Genomic DNA, 20,976 nt, shown 5'->3' with positions numbered 1-20,976 from the left:
AATTATAACTGAAGTGGACTCTGCCTGAATCACAACTCACTGTACACTTCCCAAACTGGGGGGCATTGTTACCCCTTGATGGCCTCAGAGACCCTGGCATCCTCAGGGCCATCCTCATCTTGCTGCCAGCCACGGGGTGCCGGCTGTTGCTGTAGCCAAAAGTGTGTGATCCTTCAAATTCTTTTTGTGCCGAAGATGACTAGTCCTTGACCATGAACCTTGTCTCCTCCTGTACACCTCCACCTGGTTGTAATTGTGTGCAGTTTTTCGTTGCTCCTCATACTGATACTGAAAGTGAAAGTACTCGGGGGTGAGCAGGGTTGACGTTGAGCCACTTTCCGGTGGTAGGCATGCTGGAAGCTGCATGTTCTGACTTGTGTTCCAGGCATAGGCAGCGTGAGTCACTCGCTCATGGCCTCATCAGGGTAAATCAGAAACTTCAGATACTCGGGCAGTCCTGATTAAGACAGTCATGGGCGGTATTGGTCTAAGCAGGAAGAATTAGCTCACCCGGTTTCTCCCAGCTGTCACTGATGAACTGTACAGCCTTGGGGGAAATTGTTTCACTCCCTAAACCTTGATTTCCTTATCTTGGAATGAGGAGTTTGACCTGAGTTGTTGTTTGCTAAGCTTCCCCGTTTATCACCGTCACTCACCCACCTGGGTCCCAATACCTCCGTGAGGGAATCTGATTCAGTAGGTCTGGGCTGGGGCAAGATCATCTCCCAATCTGAGAGTATTTGGGCATAAAAATGAGAAGGGAATGGGAGAATGGGGGCTGTTGGATGCAGATTCCCACTAGTAGAGGCAAGACCTAGGCATCTGATAACATGAGGCATAGCCTTAACTTGACAAACATGGGCCCAGGCTGTCAGAGGCCCCTTCCAGCCCACAGGCACCCTCTCACCTCCTCACATGAGCCAGAAGTATCACAGTGAGGGGAGGAGCGGGTGAGTGTATTTTCCGGCCCCCAGCCCTCTCTCCTGCATATCTCTAACCCCTCTCCGGGTTTGAAAATCTTGGAGCAGTGCAGTGATGAGCGCTGTTGTTCGTAGAAGTGCCTGTGTGGCGGGGCTTGCTTTGGGCAAGACTGTGTTAGTGTTAGCTCCGCCTAGTCACATCTCGTGTGCATGAGGCAATGCCAGCCACATCTGAATTACCTGGGGAGCTAATTGAAAATGTGTTAAGTTGGATTCTAGACCTGAAGATCCAGTACTGTCCTGCAGAGGGCCTGGGCATCAATCTTTTGTTTTATCTTTATTCTAAAGAGTTTGGTGCTTTTTTTTTTTTTTTACTTTTACAATTTGACCTCACCCCAATTTTCCTGGGTAAAATTAATTAATTATTTAATTAATTGCCAAATACACAAGTGAAATAAGGCATATGGTTAAATGGAGCCACTTGGCAAGAGAAAAAACACCCCGGTCTTCCTCGTGAGTAAATCATTAACTGCTAAAAACAAAGACATTCTGGCGCATATCTGCACTGTAGTTTCTGTTTGCTGTTTATCAAAGATGAAATAGCATTGCTAAATAATAAATGTTTTGTAGGTCATATGCATAAACCTAAATCATAAAGGTTTAAGCTTTTGTTTGTTAACCATCTTAACTTTAAAAGTTCAAGTTCACAGAGAAGAGAAAGCTCACAGTATACTAAAGATGAAAGACAGAAGTCTTCTTTCCAGGGCCTTGTCCTCTGCTTTCTCCTTCTCCCCAGGAAATACCATGTTTCCTTGTATCTCTGCAGAAATGCTCTCTGCACACAAGGTGGATGTTGCTTTTGTAACCGGCCCCATGCTGATAGGCATACAAGTTGGAGTTCCTTCCAGGAGTTCTCCCTCCTGCGTGTATATGGAAACTCTGTGTACTTTTTCTGTAACCACAGATGGATAAAGTTGTGGGGTCAAGGAGTGAGTAACCTTTTTAAAAAGGGCAGAGGGGGATACATTGTCCTTCCAAAGCCTGTGCCGATTTCCCAGAGATGTCTTAACTCCCAGGAGGCCGCCCTGGCCTATAGTTGAGGCTGATGGAACAGGCCAGCAACTGTCCTCCTTGTCTCCTCAGAATAACCAGGGGGGCTTTGAAGGGAAGATATCGGGGGAGAAGAGGATAGAGAATAGTTGGGCACAGAGCCAACTCCGAATTTGCAGTGGGAATGTGTGTTGCCATCCCTGGATGGCATGAATGGGGTAGTGAGCATCTCATGCTCTGGATAATGGCAAACTTGCCTACATGTGACCTGCCCCTTTTGTGGAAGCCAAGGGCAGTTTTGGGTGAAACCTTAGGGTGCTGAGATGCTCTTCATTTTAAATACCTCTGATATGAGTTGCAGTGTCGTAGGATTTACACTTGTCTGTATTTTGAAGCTGCTAAACAGAAGGAACTGGGGCTCACTATTGTCTTACTCAGACCATGCTTCCCCTGGGAGTCTTGAGGGATAACTTAATGCAAACTGTGAGCTTGGTGGCATGAGGGATGTTACTGGCCGAGTGGCAGATGCCATCTGATCAGGTCACCTACCTGATTCAGGCAACAGCACGGAAGATGGTTTTTATAGACACATCCAAGGTTGGTAATCAAGTCTGTGGAGTTCAGAGCCAGTCAGGACAGGGAAGAATTGGGAAGCATGTTGTGTCAAAATGTTGGCAAACAGGAATGGGGTGGGTGTGTTGTGAACATGATCTTGAACGTTGAAGGAGCAGAGAGAACCTTCAGTGAGGGCTGCTGGTGTGAAGTATGGGCTCTTCCTCAGCTGCTTGGGGGCCCAAAGCACCTCTACAGACTAGCCATTCTTAGGCCACATACGTCACATACGTTCCTGGTTGAAAACAAGCAGGAACAGAGAGGTCCCTACAACTCTTAGCTCTCAGTCGACTCATTTTCCATTGTTAACTGAGATGATTAAATGAGCCAGACAATTAGAGAGCTTCAGGGGGATGGTGAGTAAATTTATATTTGAAACTTGGGTAGATTTGTCTTTCTTAGATATTTATGGCCTAGCCACCAAATCTAAAATTGGTGTGCTAAATTGGACTATAGGCTGGAGCATTAGAATATGTGAGCCTACCAGGGAAGGACAGAAGAGATGGTGGTTAGTGGAAATGAAGTAAACTCTCCAGCAGCAGAGATTTTCAGACTAGAAAGATTGGTGATGCAAATGGGAACCCAAATGTAAAAACAAAGCCGAAAGAGAAACAGGGTGAGCTCTTGATCAGGAAGGACTGAACTGCTCAGCACCCTGACGATCAGTCTGCTTGTTCAGTTGAAGAGCTGCTGCTGGACTCACTCTGGCGCTTCACCCCCACTGAGTCGTTGGAAGTCAGAACTCTGCTGATGACACCTTACCCTCAAGCATCCAAGCTCCGCAGCTCTGCACGTTGGGAGTGGGGGTGCTCCTCTTGTCTGTCCCGGGTCACCCGATAGGGTGATGAGCCTGCCACACTGCAATAGCCCAGGAAGAAAATCAAAATTAGACCTACAGTTTCTTCTGAATGTGATGGTTTTCACGTAGTCGAAATGCTAAGAAATAAGTTGAACTGTTGTAGTTGGAGAATACCAAAATTAACCTAACCAGGCCCGATGCAATAGCCTAGTGGGTAAAGTCCTCACCTTGCATGGGCTGGGATCTCATATGGGTGCCAATTCATATGTTGGCAGCCCTGTTTCCCATCCAGCTCCCTGCTTGTGGCCTGGGAAAGCAATAGAGGATGGCCCAAAGCCTTGGGACCCTGCTACTGGATGGGAGACCCAGAAGAGGCTATGGACTCCTGACTTCGGATTGATGCAGCCCTGGTGGTTGTGGCCACTTGAGGAGTGAACCATTGGACAGAAGATCTTCCTCTTTGTCTCTCCTCCTCTCTGTATATCTCACTTTCCAATGAAAATAAAATATTAAAAAAAAAAAAAGAACCTAACCAATGAAGGCAAAAACGGCAAGAAAAGAGGGAACTGTATTTCTTTTATACAAAGTACACTATCGACATAACACTGGATTTAGGGCAGAAAGACCCTCTTGCTATAAATCGTTATTTAACATTATATTAGACTGTTACTTCAGTGGAACCGGAGGACAGAGACTATGTAAGACTTTGACTTCAGTAGACACTCACCCTCATAAACAGGTAGTTTTAAACCGAATACGCTCTGTCACTCTGAACTTTATTAGACAGGCAAAACGCTCTGTCTTTTGCACATTGTCATGTTTGGCTTCCCTGCTCCACCCCTGCAATGCAGAGTTAAATCAATACCGCTGAAACCCCATAGCAATTCTGAGATCTTTGCAATAGCTATTGAATGTCAAGGGCAGTCAACTCCCAGCCCCAGGGCCATCTTGGCCTGAGTCTTTCATAGGACTTGTGGCAACTCAAATATTGGAGAGTCTGTGCATACACAGAAGGCCAAGAGGGATTTAAAGGTGAATCACGGCAGCAAGCAGGCTTATAATCTGCCAGCCAGGTTCCGTCCTCAGGTTGGTCTAATACAAAGCAGTGTATGATCGCAGAAGGGCAAGAGAAACCTAAACATCCCATCTCTTATGATAGCAGGGCCTCTGCTGACCTCCTTAAATTCCAGGAGGAATCTTTTTAGGAAAGACCAGAGATTAAAAAAGGCAGATTTACCTGCCCAAGATGGGATCACTGCCAGGACAGGGAGCAGAGATATGATCAGATCTGGCTGACCCTGAAATTGTGTTTGTCCTCTTGCTCAGGTACTCCCAAAACACTGCTGGTGGTGGGCACAGATGTCCTCTCCTCAAGCCTCCCCCCGCCGCCCTGCCTGACTGAGTGGCCCTCAGGATGTGTACGCTTGAATGTCCATCCCACAGGAAGCCCAGGTTTCTGGTATCTGAAGCCGTTCCTCCTGCCTGCCTGGTGGGTGATCTCTGCCAGCAGCAGGCATGAGACAGACGGGGGATTTTCCCTGAGTGCCCTGTTCACCCCACATCCACCTGGCATTCAGTCCCTTGAATTGCACCTGCTGTCCCTGGCCAAGATGTTATTCTCTGCATTCTGGCTACACCCTGTGTGCAGCCTTCAGAAACTCTTGCCTTAGGTTGTTGCTATAGTAGGCTCCAGTCTGCTTCCATCCTCTGTCTCAGAAGGACTTGTCTGAAACAGGTCTGAACACCTTCATCTTTGCAGCGGCTGCCAGGTGACACCCCAGTGTGGCATGATTAAAGTGGATGTTGGAGGTGCCATCCCTGTCTGCCATCTCTGCATCATCCTGGGTTTCCCAGGCCCTTCCCTCCCCTCTGGCTAACTGATTCAGAAGGCGGTTGACCTCCACATCCCTCCTCCCCCACCCTTGCCTCCTGCTAAGTGCTCTGTCCGCACCAAGGACCTCCTCTCCTGGCAGTTGTCAGTGGCTACCATTGTTTCTGTCCCTGGCCAGCAGCCTGGAATAGGGCCACGTCCTTTGTCTCTCCGGCATGCCTCGCCGTGCCTGACACACAGAGGTACCCAGTGAGCATCTGTGTCTCGACTCTGTTGATGGAGCAGGTCCCCTCCTGTGCTCACTGTCCGTGGGCTGCTTCCCTTCCCTGAGTGCCACCTGCCCACTCACCCGCCTCACCACTTGCTCTGCCTTCGTTCGTGTTGGCATGTTCTGTGCTCAGCCCTCTGCCTCAGCGCGTGTTATGTGCAATCAGGATGTATGCAGCTGATCCTGTTTCCTCACAGTGACCCGGGGGTACCAGGCTGGCCATGCATTCCCTCTCATTTCCAGAGCCGTGCCATTGCAGGGCTCCATTCTGGCTGCTGCCCTGAAAAGACGCAGGATGATGCATCCTCTGCCGTAGCACAAAGAGCCTGTGTGTAGGGCAGGGTGTTGAATACAGTGCTTTATGGCCAGCAGTCATCGTGTGTCCTGGGCGTGGAATTGCCCTGAGACAAGCACAGGAATGCCCCGAGATAGCATGAGCAGTCCCTGCACAGTCCGGGGTGAGTCATGTGGCAGGTGCCGTCGACAGTATCTGCTCTGCCTTCCGCACTGACCCAGATGCCTCGGAGCTGGAGGGGAGCCGGCTGCTGGTTGCACGCTGCTCTCTGACATGTCGTGGGCTACTCCGGTAAGTTTCCCTCCTGCTCTCCCATCCCAGCCTGAGTGCGTGCTTGTGTGTGTAGTGCTCTGTGGTAGTTCTTCCCCAGTGAGATGCTTGACAGAAATGCAGTTATCTCTGTGCTGTTAACTAGCTGTCTTTGTGCTTGCCCAGACCCCTCCCTGATTTCTCCGTGTTTAAGCTGCCTGAATTCCTCCCTGGTCACCAGTCTCTTTTCTTGGTTGATCTCATTTAAAATGTGAATCTGATATGAGTGATGGCAGAGCTGAATGAATATCAGGGCTTATGTGTGCCGGCCCCTGGCTGGAGATGAGCCAGCTCTCCTCCCACTTTTCCGCTGCGTGGTCGACTGCCGTTCCGGGTCCCACTAGGTTCCCAGTCAGGATCTCACTTTGCACTTCAGCTTCTGGGTCTTTTGACAAGTGTTTCTTTGACTCCTCCATTGCCTGGAAACTGGAAACTCCATTAACTTGACTCACTGCTCTCAGCCCTTTCTGAGCTGCCTCCGAGCAGGGCTCCTCAGGCTGTGCCAGACACCACACGTTGAGGTGTGGGGTGAGGAGGGTTCCATGTCATGGGGCTCAGGCCCATGGCAGTGGTTGATCCACAGGAAATCTATTCACATTGTGTTGGTGTCACAGAATACTTGTGTGTAAAGCTGTAAATATCAGTATTTCCTTCATTCCCTGGACTTTGAAGACATTTTAATACATATATTAATGCAGGTGCTTTTAGTTATGGTAGTTGTATCAAAGGTTTGTGTGGTGTTTTACATAGGTGACTTATTGTGGGTGCCTGTTCCTAGTGTCTTTAAAAATTTTTTTTGTGTGTATATATATAATGTTTACATATATATGACTATAAATGCATACATATATAATGTTATATATATAATCATTACAGAGGGAGAGAAAGGGAGAAAGATCTTGCATCTGTTGGCTCACTCCACAAGTGGCCACAAGGGTCAGAGCTGGGCTGGTCTGAAACTGGAAGCCAGGAGCTTCTTCCATGTCGCCTACATGGGTACAGAGGCCCAAACGCTTGAGCCATCCTCCAGTGCTTTCTCAGGCACTTTAGCAGGGCGCTGGATCAGAAGCAGGGCATCTGGGACACAGATTGTATTGGGGTGCTGGCAGTATCACAGGTGGTGGCTTTGCCGGCTGCACTGTAACCTGTAGCCCTGTCCCTGGTCTTTGAAAGCTGAAACAGCCTGGAGCAGAGGGAGGGGATTGACTTTGGGAAGAATTTGCCCCTTACTGTTTGATCATTGATCTCTTCTTAGAAGTTAAGTTGCCTCGGGCCCGGCGGTGTGGCCTAGTGGCTAAAGTCCTCGCCCTGAACGCGCCGGGATCCCATATGGGCGCCAGTTCTAATCCCGGCAGCTCCACTTCCCATCCAGCTCCCTGCTTGTGGCCTGGGAAAGCAGTTGAGGACGGCCCAATGCATTGGGACCCTGCACCCGCGTGGGAGACCTGGAGGTTCCTGGTTCCCGGCTTCAGATTGGCGCGCACCGGCCCATTGCGGCTCACTTGGGGAGTGAATCGTTGGACGGAAGATCTTCCTCTCTGTCTCTCCTCTGTGTATATCTGACTTTGTAATAAAATAAATAAATCTAAAAAAAAAAAAAAAGAAGAAGTTAAGTTGCCTCCAAGACTTCAGAGAACTCCCAGCAGCAAAATTCCTTAGAGCCTCAAGTTATAGTGCAGCTGGAAGGACAGGGAGCCTGTGCCCCAAACTGCTGGAGCACTATGTGTCACATGTGTCAAACAGCTCCTGGGCTAGGCTCTTCAGAGGATGTGGAGAGTGGGGTCCGTGGGCAGCACCGCCATGCCATGCCCAGGAAGCCCTCACAGCACCTACAACCCCTCCCTGCCAATACAGCTTCCAGCCCACTGAGGACTGACTGGTTGTTAATGGTGTCAGGGATTACACCTGTGGCCTGGGGGAAGCTGTGGAGCTTCTTCCTGGCTGCACCTGTCAAGTTTCTGAGGCTCCAGGAAGGCAGAGCCCTCTGCACAGGGAGTCTACAGCCTTTGAGAAGATCACAGTGTAGGCAGGGCCTCAAGTTTAGATGTTGACATTATTACCCTGAGAATTAGCGGTGATACCGGAAACTGATGGTATTGAAAAGCGTTAACACGACCACACAAACATGAAACAGAAAGTGTTTGTGCCCGGAGTCCCAGAGGTAACTACCATCCACAGTTTTTAGAATATTCTGCTAGAAACTTCTGTACAAATAGAGTACCCATGTATCTATCTGTGCTGAATCTCCCAGCCTGCTTTGGAAGCACGGGCGAGCGTGCACTGTAGGCGCAGCTCTGCCTCACACTGCTCAGCAGCTCAGCTTGGGTAGCTTCCCATAGTGGCCCATTCATCTCCATTTCCATTTTAGTGCTGCATCATTTTCTGTGGTACTGTAATTTTTTTTTAAAGTGGTTCCCTACTGATGGATGTCTGTACTGTTTCCAAACCTGGGAACAGATGGTGGTGGTAGTGGGGGTAGCAGGAGACTCCTGTGTTGGAAGCAGTAGAGAAGAATCAGAAAGAAGCAAAAGATGGGTAAATACTCCGGTCTCGATTTCTGGTTTGTTTTGCTTTGTTTTAACTTCTATTTATTTGAAAGGCAGAGTGACAGAGAGGGCTTTTCCATCCCTTGGGTCACTCTTGAAATGGCTGGGGTTAGAGCAGGCTGAAGACAGGAGCCTTGAACTCCATCTGGATTTTCCACATGAGGGTCAGAGGCACAAGTGCTTGGGCCATCTGCTGCTGCTTTCCCAGAAGGACTAGCAAGGAACTAGATCAGAAACTGAACAGCCAGAACTAAAACCGGCATTCTCGTAGGCAGTGCCTGTGTAGCACACAGTGGCTTAACTTGCTGTGCCACAACGTGGGCTCTATTTCTGTTTTAAATCCCTTGATTTTCTTTTAACCTTTTCAAATGTTTTGAGAACTGTGTAGAAGCACAGAAGGGCTAGCCTTACTTCTTTCCTTGTCATGGACATGATCATGGAGAAAAAAAAAAGTGTGACATCTAAAAATCTGAGGGAAAAGATAATTACATGAAAGTTTTCCAGAAATTTCATGGAGAGTGTGTGATAAAACACTGTATCAGATTTACGATTTTGCACCAAAGTGAACTTTTTCTTTTAATTCCGTTTTCCATATGCCTGTGTCTACACCATTATTAGGATCTCACTCCTACATATAGATATACAGTAAAGAATTGGGGTGTGCCGGTTCTCTTCTCTCCCACTGCTGGTTCAAATGTAGCCCTATGGCAGCCGAATCATTTGTAGTAAGCAGAGTAGCAAGCCTTTTTGTGATAATCCACGTATCCGTAAGTGGAAGAGTTTCATAACATGGAGATGATCATTGCACTGTTTAGAAAGCTTGTGTGAAGACAGAATTCAGAGATAAATGAGAGTTTAGTGTAGTACCTTAGATGCCTGAAGCATGAGAATCCCATGTGAGCCCCGGTTCGAGTCCCAGCTGCTCCACTTCCCGAGCTGCTCCCTGCTGAAACAGATGCTGCTTCCCCAGCCTTTCTGCTGTGAGACCACAGAAGGCGGTGCCTCAGCCCTGGCCTCGGGGACCAAAGGGCAGATCTGTTTACGGGTTTCTGGAGAATGTCTTCCTGCCTAATGAAATATGGAAGAAGACAGGTATTCTCATCTGCGGCCAGACATGTCTCTGTGAGTGAGGGACAGGCAGATGACATGCGGAGGGTGCGCTGAGAGCTCGGGCGGGGCTGGGGCTGCATGTCTGTAAGCCACCACATTAGCCCTGTCCTCTAACCGGCTTCGATTGCCATAACCTCAGGGCCCTTGATATTGAATTTTCTTTTATTCAGTTATTGAAATTATCCTATTTGATAGGGATTTTTACCCACAGGAAGTAGTTTTAAAGTAGCCAGACAACTTATTTATAAGGAGAGTTGAGAGCCTTCTGTGTACAATAAGCAATAGCAGCCCCTGGGGCTGTAAAATAAAGTAATAAGTATCTGCCTTGTGGTGAATTATACTGCTACCTGCTGTATCAGCATCCTATGTGGGCGCTAGTTTAAATCCCTGCTGCTCTGTGCCTATTCAACTCTGTGCTAATGGTCTACGAAAAGCTTGGGCCCCTGTGCCCATGGTAGAGACCCAGACGAAACTCCTAGCTCCTGGCTTTAGCCTGGCCCTGGCTTGGCTGTTAAGGCCAGGTGGGAAGCAAACCAGTGGATAGAAGATTGTGTGTGTGTGTGTGTCTGTGTATCTGTCTGTCTTCTGTTTCTGTAACTCTACCTTTCAAATTTTTAAAATGCTGAGAGCAGCAGGAGACCTGAATGAGTGCTGGTTACTTCTATGGTAAGTGTGAAGTGATCAGAACAGACCTTGTGTGAGCTATGCTGAGGGAGCCCTAAGCGTTTGGTGGTGTAGACAGTTGGAAATGGCATTTTAGGCAGCCAGAGGCTCCAGAAAGCAGAGACAGTAGAGAACCAAACCTGGATTCAAACCCTGGCTGTTGGGCCCGGCACAGTAGCCTAGCGGCTAAAGTACTCACCTTGCAAGTGCTGGAATTCCATATGGGCACTGGTTCTGATCCCGGCAGCCCTGCTTCCCATCTGGCTCCCTGCTTGTGGCCTGGGAAAGCAGTCCAGGACAGCCTAAACCTCTGGGACCCTGCATCCGCGTGGGAGACCCGGAAGAGCTCCTGGTCCTGGCTCCTGGCTCCAGATTGGCACAGCTCCATTCATTGTGGCTACTTGGGGAGTGAATCATCGGATGGAAGATCTTTCTCTCTGTAAATCTGATTTTTCCAATCAAAATAAAATTAATCTTAAAAAAAAAAAAAACCTGGCTGTCCCTACCTTGGTAGTCACCTTGCTAATTTCTTTGATATCTGCTGCAGTAGAACTTGTAGAATTAGGGCGAGGACTAAGAACCTGTCAAGCATCTGTCACACTTCCAGGTGCACAGTTTTTCCCCAAGGAGATGGTGGAGGTGGGAGGGGTGGTGACAGCTGAGGCTCAGAGGTGCAGGGAGAGTCTGCAGGGGAGCTAGTTGATGGACTGCTGGCATGCTGTGCCTGATCTGGGTAAAGTCCATCCGGCTCTGGCCATGTGGTATAGGTGGCAGGGTGGAAAGTTCAAAACCTGAACAGATAGGTTCATCTCTGGACATGGAGGGACCTTGGCTTTTGGCTTGAGAAATTTCAAACCCATGGGGTGAGCCTTGGGGGCAGTGGGCAGGGGCAGCTTGGTGACAGTGAGAATGAAGATGGTGACAGTGAGCCAGCTGTGCCGTGTCAGACAGACGGCAGGTGCAGGAGAGCAAGGAAAGACCGGGTGTCAGAATGCCTGCCAAGAAGAGAGACAACTGGGGAGCTGTAAGAAGAAGCGGCTCGGAGTCCGGAAGGGGGAACCAACAGCTCTCAGTCCTCGAGGTAAAGTCAGAACAGATTTGTAATGCCTCAAGCTAGCCACACCCTAGGCTGGGGCAAGGATAGTTGGATTTGTTGAGAACTTTGGTGAAAGAGGCTAAATAAGTAGAAAATAAATGATGGTGCCCAAATACACTTGTCATTGAACTCGTACCTGGTGATATCACTCTTCCTCTCTTTCTGTACTCACACAGAAGCCTGTCCCGTTATTAGAGTGTATATGATGTCCTGCCCTCTGGTTGTCTATGATTGGACTTTAGGCTGTGTCCTCTGTTATGAAACATATTCACTGGATGTTAACTATATGTTTATCCAGGATGAGAGCTATTAAACAATGTCTCCCTGACATGCAATGGTACTTGCAGATATTTTTACAGCGGCCTTATTAATAAAACACCAGCTATAAAACATTTAAAGCAATAAATGACCTCAGAAGCATCAAGGATAAAAAAATCAAAGGAATTTCCATTCACCATGTTCAGGATAATGTCTTGTGCTGGATGAGTTTCATAATGTTCTCAGTTGGTGAATCTTGAACAGATGGTCCTGAATAGATTGGTGGATGGAGTTAAATTAATAAGGTGCTCTACATCATGGATAGAATTATGTGGTTAACAGCCTAGGACCCAGAGTTCCTATGCTTTCTCAAGGATGAAAAGAAAACCCCATGGGTCATGTGTCGTATGAATGTAGGCATGAGTAAAGCCCAAGAAAGGTATTCTGGGGCTGGTATTGTGGCATCACAGGGAAAAGTGCCACCTGTGATACTGAAATCCCACACAAGTGCCAGGTTCAGCTCCAGATGCTCCATTTCTGATGCAGCTACCAGTGAATGACGTGAGAAACACAGCGGAAGATTCTCCCAGTGCTTGGACCCCTGTCACCCATTTGGGATGAAGCTCCTGGCTTCAGCCTGGCCCCACCCTGGCCATTGCAGCTATTTGGGCAATGACCAGCAAGTGGAAGATTTCTCTCTCTGCCTCTTCCTCTCTGTGTAACTGGATTTTAATACAAATTTTTGTTTAAAAAAGACATTTTACTCTTTGGACATAAAATTAGTATGCTTTTAAAATAGTAGTTCTAGGGCCCAACGCAATAGCATAGCAATTAAAGTCCTTGCTTTGAACATGCTAGGATCCCATATGGGTGCCGGTTCTAATCCCAACAGTCCCGCTTCCCATCCAGCTCCCTGCCTGTGGCCTGGGAATGAAGTCGAGGACAGCCCAAAGACTTGGGATGCTGCACTCGCGTGGGAGACCCAGAAGAGGCTCCTGGCTTCAGACTGGCTCAGCGCCAGCCGTTGCGGCCACGTGGGGAGTGAACCATTGGACGGAAGATCTTCCTCTCTGTCTCTCCTCCTCTCTGTATATCTGCTTTTCCAATAAAAATAAATAAATCTTTTAAAAAACTGTAGTTCTGCGCACAGCAGTTCTGCGATGAGCTTGAAGCAGGTGCTCCTGTCTGCAAGTTCTTAGCCTCATTGGAAATGAGAGTTCGATGCTAGGCCCAGTCTGTTAAGTGCTTTATTCTCCTTCCCAGTAAATGGGAACAGAAGCAAGCCGGCATTGAGACCTCCGCAGGCTGTCTTCTGTCTCTCCTGACCTTTATGCCCTTTCGTTACTCTAGCTTGGTTTTTGTTTGTAGGTAGAATCGGAATCAGGGCCAGAGGAGGTGGGTGTGCAGTGGTCTGTCCTGTACGTACAGTAATCTGTGACATGTTCTGTATGTAGGGCTAAGAGTAGGGAAAATACAGCTTGCAACCAGTATTGGGGAATATCTCTTCCAGTCCCCAAACATACAGCAGATACAGCTGTTCCCTTCAGGGAAGTCATCTTTAGCTCCCACCTTTTCTTTCATCCTGGGTGAAAATTCTCCCTTTGTCATTTGCCAAGCTCTGAGATGAAAAGCACTTGAGGCTGTGATAGTAATTGGAGTTGGTTCAGTATTTCAGGTCCTCACAAGAGAAATTAGTGAGATGGCATGAATTATCTGTCACATGTGTATGAAGCAAAATGCTGGATTGTCTGATGTACAATCCGTGATGTACAAAAAAAAAAAGATAATTTTTTTAAGGTGAGAATTCAGCTATCCTTAGCCACAAGAGATAACTGTAAAAAATAGGAAGGAGACCAGCATTGTGGCATTGCGACCCTCATTACCAACATCCCATGTAGGTGCCAGTTCAGTCCCTACTGCTCCCTTTTTGATCTAGCTCCCTGCTAGTGTCCCCAGGAAAGCAGAAGAGGATGGCCCAAGTGCTTGGATCCCTGCACCCTTCTAGACAACCTGGGAGAGGCTCCAGACTCCTGGCTTCAGCCTGGCACAGCCTTGGTCATTGCAGCCATGGGGAGGGAGCCAGCAGATGGAAGACCTCTCTGTCTATATCTCTGCCTTGCAAATGCATTAAAAAAAAAACTTTTAAGAAAAAAATAGGAGGGCCAGTTATCAGATCCTTGCATCTCAGACGGAGGCTGCCTTGGTGCTTGTGTGCCATAGAGTGACAGTGGATAGGCAACTATTGTCCAAATCATTTAGACTTGTTACTGGCTCATTCTTGATGGGCACAAATCCGAAATCCCCACATGCGAGATAGGCTCAGCTCTGTATGGCTCAACACTGAAAGAACCTAAGCAGTGTCTGTGCTCAAGGTGGAGTTTCATGAGTTCTTTTGGACATTACAACTTGTCAGTGTTTTAGATCCATCACTTCTACTGGAGTGGCTTGCAGAGCCTGGTGGGGGCCACGCTGCTCAGTCCTGGGAATCTTGTTTTTTAAACCTGCTTGTCCTGCATCCCTCTTTCTTGCTGCAGCCCTCCATCTCACCCTGATTTAGAATGACCCATTTAATAATTTCTCAGGCAGCATTGAGTGTCTGAGAAAATCTGCTTCTTGCTCCTCAGGTAGGTATTCTTCCCTGAGCTGGAACCTCCTGCACTGAGTCCGCCATCCTGGAAGCCTTCTCTGTTGCCGCCAGGACCGGTTGGGTTTCTGTGCGCTGTGATGTCCTAGATGTGTTCGTGCCCCGTGAGTGAACTCCCAGGGCAGTCTCGTCACTCCAGTGGCTTCAGCGAACTGCCTGGCTCTCAGAAGAGGCCCAAGAAGGCAGTGGAAATTCTGTGTTTGGGGAGGTCTGCTTTAGTACCTCAATCAATTTCGCCAGCTTTTCTAAAGACAATTTACTCCAAGTAAGCCCTAATTGTGCTTTATGTACTTGGAGTTCAATGCAGCCTCTTGGAGAAACATTGGCTCTCTAAATAACTGTTCTACAATGAAAAAGACATTAGCGGGCTGCAGCAACATGGCATTTAGAATTTGCTGCATTTTGCAGAATTTAAAATGAAATATCTTTGTGTCTAGATCTGATATAGTCAGTTACACGACACATTTCTAGTGCCTGGCTCCTGCACCATACAGATTTCTACTCTTTCTTTCTTGCGCTGTTGAAAAATACCTTTCCCGGAAAGGGAAATATCCCTTCCCGGAAGTGCTTGAGTCCAAATGTGTCCCAAGCTTTTGAAAGCTTTTATTTTATTTTGGAATATCTGTGTTTACAAATCTCTAGTATGAATATTTGAGATCCAAAATGCTTTAAAATTCTGAACTTTACAAGTATCATGTTGGCACTCAAAAAGTTGGAGGTTTCAAAGTGTTGGATTCTTGGTTAGGGATAATTTAGCATCATGAAAGTTTTGAAGGCTTTACAAAAGTGTTGGGTAACAAGATGCCCTACAAAGGGACACACTCATAAAAATAAGAAACTTTTACCCTGTAGAATTGAATAATAATTACTCAGTTTGCATTCATTCATATGTACTGATAATTTGACTTTTCAACAACATTGGCATGCCATATTGGGGCTGTGAGCCTTACAGGCTAGAATGTCAGAACTGCCAAGGGTGAGAGCTAAATGGCCCTGGTGCACAGGAAGGCTGTCTTGAGAATTCAGAGACCTGTCACCAGCAAGAGTTAACTGGTCCTTACATGGCAGGAATTTCCTTGACAGGATCTGGAACTGTCACTGTCCTCATGGACAACGTTTCCCTCGGTGTTGGTCAGGTAAGGTGTCCCTGACTCTGTTACTCTGAGGAAACTCACTTCCAACAGGGATGGAAGGAGGGCACATGGCAGGGCTTGTTGGTTGTGGCATGTCCAGCTTGTGCGGTGTCTGGTCCCATATAGAGCCCTCTGGAAACCTTGATGAAAATCGCAGGATTGTTCTTAGGATGGGAAGTCTTAGAGTCTGCTCTGATGCTGTGATTGCTCAGAGTGAAAAGCTAGTCCTTAGTCGTACGCCTGCCTACTAGGGCAGTGACGACTCACAGAAAGGATTGGAAGGAGAGATTAGTGGACTCGCAGCAGTGGAAAACTAAATCCTTTATTGACCCAGCAGTCACAGACAAACCACAGGGCATCCTTCAGGAGAGGAGAGCTCCTTAAATACAGTTGGCAAGCATGGGGCCTGGTGGTTTCCACTTTTCCCTAATTATGATCTGTTTTTTTTAACAGGATTGAAGTCCCCTAGTTGATCATGAAATGAAGTTAGCAGCAGGTATTTTTTGTATTTTGTATGGAAAAGCAGAAGGAATAGTGCAGCAGGTACTGCTCTACCTGATCCCGGTGTCAGTTCAGAATCTTTGTGTCTTATCTATGTGTGTTTGGGGAGGGATTTCCATTTCTAAATAATTCACCTGCCGCGCTCGAGCATTTTGCTAGTGGTGCTTATCTGCACACAAGGACTGTTTCTAAGTGGTACAATGAGCACATCTGTAATTTCCTAATTTACAAAAAAAATCAGGTAACTTTTTAAAAACTCATGCTGCATATAGAAGAGATAAGTACTACTTTAGCAAACTCGTGTTTCAATTACTGTGTATATGCATGCGTACAATGTATGTATAGGTAAACATGTTTTTTCTCGTATGGCTCTCATTCAGAATATGGGATGAGCCATGTGATAGCATAGAAAACTGGTTCCATGAATAGGTATTTGCTGCTCGGTGATACAACTCGTACTAAGCTGAGTGTTGTATGGTGCTTGAAATAATCCCTTCAGGAATCTAAAAACCCAACAAGGAACAGCACATTAGTGGGGTCCCTGCTCAGCGGTATCAGAAGGAGCCAAAATGGATCACCGAGGGAGGGATAGCACTTTAGAAAGGCCTCATGGAGGAGGAGCAGAATGTGGGTAAGACAGAGGCCTTGGGAATGTTGTGTCCACCAGTGCAGTGGTTTGGTGGACTCCAGTGCTGAGAGCTGCAGGGAGGAGAGTGACATTAGGTAGCTGCAATAGTAAACAGTGGTCCAGAGTTCAAATGAGCAGCAGCAGGAGGAGCGCAGTCCGCTCAATGAGGGAAGAGCTGTGGCACATCTCAGGTGGTGTAATGGGATGAAAGTGGAAACTCAGCACTAGCCATTTGGCCTGGTGGTTTAGATGCTGGTTCGGATGTCCACATCCCACCTTGGAGTACCTGGGTTCAATTCCTGCCAGGGAATCTTGCTGATAGTTCAGGTAACTGGCCTCCTGTATCCGCTTGGGAGACTCAGATGGCAGGCTCCCGGCTCCATTGGCCATTGCAGGGACCTGGGGAGTGAAGCAGTGGGAAGGAGCTGTGTGTCTCTCTCTGCTGCTGAAATGAAGTATTTGTTGTTTTAAAGTACAAGCTGAGAAGATTCCTGGGATGATTTTCTAGAGACTGGATTGATACAATATAACATGGAAAGCCATGAAATCTGGTTGTCCCCTTGTCCTTTGTGAAGATGAGACAGGAAGTGATGGAGCTGTTGATTCAGGAAGCTTTCCTGGTGGAGAAAGCAAGGAAGGGCCAATGGAGAGAGCCAGTGAGGCAAAGAAGTAGCAAAACAGAGTGACAGTTGTGAAGAGAGAATCCGTGTGAAAAAGGAGAATGAGTCATTCATTGGTGCTTACCAGTCGCAGAAGAAGGACCTGCTCCAAAAGCACTCCACACATTATCTGTAAAAAATAAGCTTCCATCCCTTCATACTCCCAAAAATGGCAGAAGGGGGCTTTTTACAAGGAGTAGCAAATTTAGGGTCCTGAGACAAGCATTTCTTAATACAATTCTCTGCTTCTGCTTAAAGGTTTGGAATTGGAAACTGACTGACATTTGTCTGTAGGGTTTTAATTCAGAGTCTTGTTTTCATGAAAATGCCCACTGAGAAGATTGGGAGCACTTCTTTTTAAAAATATTAAAGGCTGAAATATTACAAATATAAGTTCAAGGCATTTGGGGTATTGTCCCTTTTGAAGAGTCAGATTAAATCTTAGCTTGAGGACTCAGTGAGATGGCTCAGTGACTAAATCTTCACCTTGCAAACGCCAGGATCCTCTGTGGGCACCATCCATGTGTCCTGGCTGTTCCACTTCCATTCAACTCCCTGCTTATGGCCTGGAAAAGCAAGAGGAAGAAGGCCCAAAGTCTTTGGAACCCTGCATAGTAGATCCAGAAGAAGCTTCTAGCTCCTGACTTCAGATCAGCTCAGCTCTGCTCGGGTCATTGTTGTCACTTGGGGAGTGAACCAGTAGATGGGAGATCAGTTTCTCTGTCTCACCATCTCTGTGTAAATCTGCCTTTCCAATAGAAATAAATCTATCTTTAAAAAAAACCTCTTAGCTTGAATATGAGGTAAGGCTCTTTAAAGCAGTGTCTTAGGCTTTGTCCAAAAAAGTAATCATAAAAATCATTTTCCTCACCGTAGAGGCTGTGAGGGCCCCCACTCGCTAGCACATCTGGTCCAGGCAGTCCTGCTCCGACAGATGCCTCTGCAGTGGTATGTGGTTCTCCTGCCTCTGAGCACTGACTGGCCAGCCAGAGACCAGACACAGTACCCACTCGCATACATTCAGCTGTGACGTGGCTACCCCCATGTCTTTGCACATGCTGACTCCTACCGGGACCTGGGCTTGATCCTCACGGGACCTCCTGTTATGAATCTGAAGACTATTTATTGTGCTCCACTGCCCTTCTGCAAAATGCATACAGAAGCAAATTCCAGGGCGTTGTTGAGGCAGTGGAGGTAATTAGCAGCTTCAGCTGGAATTGCTTCATCACAGCAGTAGCAGCAGCATCGGTTGGGCTGTGGCGTTCCCAGGCTCCTGCCTCTCAGAGGGATGTTAAACCTGATAAAGGATAGCCAACGCTTACACACACATCTAGGAAGGCCCTGTTCCAAACCGTTTCCCAGCACTGCTTCTTTCCATCTCCCCAGTCTCCCTGTGAGGCAGAAACAGCTGTCCTCAGCTGGCAGCTAAAGAAATGGCAGGCAACAGAGCTGGGAGTTGAACCTAGGCAGTGTGGCTCTGGGGTCTGGCCCTATAATCCTAAGTAGCCCTGTGTATAGGCCACATGACTGTGGAATCAGAGCTTTCCTACCAAGTCTGAGCTGCCTGGCGGCTGCAGGTATCACAAATAGGCCCTGACAGGCTGTGTCCTCTGTCATAGAAATATAGTCAACCCCAGTTATCTTTAAAAAAAAAAGTCACACTTCATAATTCCTCTTACTTCATTGTGATCCCACCCCCAGGGTTACAAAGCTGTGTGTTCCTAGAGCACTCTCCTCTGCCGAAAGCATGAGTCTTGAGTGCAGCTCCGCTCAGCATCTTGGTCGCAGAGTGTTTAATGAAGCTGCTAGTGCTTTAGCAGAGGAGAGAGCTCATATGGTGATGAGACTCATTACTAGTGGTTCACATAGAAGCAACCTACATTTTTCATTATGCAACGTATCTGGGGATTTGAGCTAACTTTCTTCTCTTATTAGTGTCAGATTGAAGATGTCTCTGGTAATTGCCTCCCAGCACCAAGGACTGTTAAAGCTTTCTATGTTCACTCTGTTTTCTGTCTTTAGACTATTTGATAGGAGCACCATGATTTAAGTAAACTATATATGGGTGGCAGGGGTTATAGAAAACGTGTGTGTCTAATCAGTGATTTGGCTTAAGCAGTAGGATTCTGAGAGCTGGATGTTGTTGGAGCTAGGTGGACCTGGGCTGGAAGCAGCACGGCTAGTTGTTAGTGCAAATGACTCCAGATAAATCACTTAGTTCTCTCATTTGTAAACTGGGAGTAACTAAATTCTAATTGCAAGTTCTTAAAAGGAAAACATTAGGTTATGTACACTGAGCATTTGGAAAATAGTCTAAGTGGTGTGAGTTGGACACAGTGGTCGGGGTGCTGCCTGGGAGACCCCTGTCCCACAGTGGAGTGCCTGAGTCACAGTCCTGCTGCTGTTTCTGATGCCAGCTCCTGTGAGTCCTGAGAGGCAGCGCTTGCCTCCCTGCCACCTGCTTGGGAGACCTGACCAACTCCAGGCGTTGGTTTGGCCTAGCCCTGACTGTTGCAAACGTCTGAGGGAGTGAACCAGTGGATGGGAAATAAATCTCCATTTTGAACATACCATTTTTTTTTCCTAAAAGAAAATGATTTCTTATGTAAAGATCCTTAGAATTGGTTGTGCTTCTTGTTTCTAATAAGTCTGAACCATGTTGCCAAGATCTGTCCACACTTGGGTCATTCTTCTTGGATTATGCCTTGGTTTTTTGAAACAGGCCACTGCTGCTTTACACTTTAGAGGATACAAATGGATTCCTCTATTTTGTGTTCATGTTCAGAATAGCTGTGATTTCCTACGGGGGCAAGAAACTACATTTGGTAGATTTTTTATTATTGACAGATAATAGTTGTGTATGTTTATAGGGCATGGTATGATGCTGTTGGAGCAATTGCACGTTATGTATTGGTCAACACAGGGAACTTAGGTTACGCACAGTCCCCAGCATCCATCATTTGCTTGAAATGAGCACATTTCTCACTATTTTGAATTTTGTAAAACTAATCACCCTTTTGTGCAGTGGAGCACCAGGACTTGGTGCTCTCCTCTGGCTGTGATGGTGCCCATCTGAGCAGTCCCCACCCTTTTCCCTCTCCCTTGCTCTCTAGTTCTATGAGCCTCACTGTTTAATTCCACACTTGAGTGGAATCATGTGGTATCTGTCTTTCTGTGTCTGCCTGATTTCACTGAACATTATGGTCTCTGGCCCTCGTATGTTGCCACAACATTTGACAGTCTTGCTGGTGCATTAGTTTGTCATCTGATGCAAAGCAAACCTTTTTCACTTAATGTAGTGGATTGAGTCAAAAAAATATAGGTGTGTTTTCAAGGGAGCAGTCCCTCTGGAACAGTTAGGATGGTGCGTACAAGGAAACGATTGCCTGGGGAGGAAGGGCCCACACCTGCACATCTACCACCTTACAGGCTGTGAGATCGGTCATTTGCTAGCTGACGCCTGTGTTCTGATTGGAGCAGCAGCCAGCCACGGGAGCCATCAGGTCCTTGAGTATCTGACCTCTCACAGGTATTGAAAGCCATCCAGCACAGTCTCAGCCGCAGGTTTTTCTTGCTCCCATTGCATACACCTGAGCAGAGGGAAGCATGCAGGACAACTGGCTGGACCAGTTGGCTGTTGGTCAACCGGTGACT

General features: G+C 47.2%; 1 protein-coding gene across 3 annotated transcripts in view; it reads left to right on the top strand.

Moving 5' to 3' along the window:
* The window catches only part of TMCC3 (transmembrane and coiled-coil domain family 3), a 273,167-nt gene that overhangs the window by 228,565 nt on the left and 23,626 nt on the right, over positions 1-20,976 (top strand). The window contains exon 1 of one of the 3 annotated variants that reach the window (XM_058673248.1): positions 5,932-6,066. The exons of the other annotated variants lie outside the window; for them this stretch is intronic. Coding sequence (XP_058529231.1) covers positions 6,049-6,066 — 18 coding nt within the window. The 5' untranslated portion in view covers positions 5,932-6,048. Of the gene's footprint in view, positions 1-5,931; positions 6,067-20,976 lie in introns of those variants that run through there. 3 annotated transcript variants of the gene reach the window in all.

This window comes from Ochotona princeps, chromosome 15, assembly GCF_030435755.1.
Source record: "Ochotona princeps isolate mOchPri1 chromosome 15, mOchPri1.hap1, whole genome shotgun sequence".
NCBI lineage: Eukaryota > Metazoa > Chordata > Mammalia > Lagomorpha > Ochotonidae > Ochotona > Ochotona princeps.
This window is presented reverse-complemented; position numbering and strand designations above follow the sequence as displayed.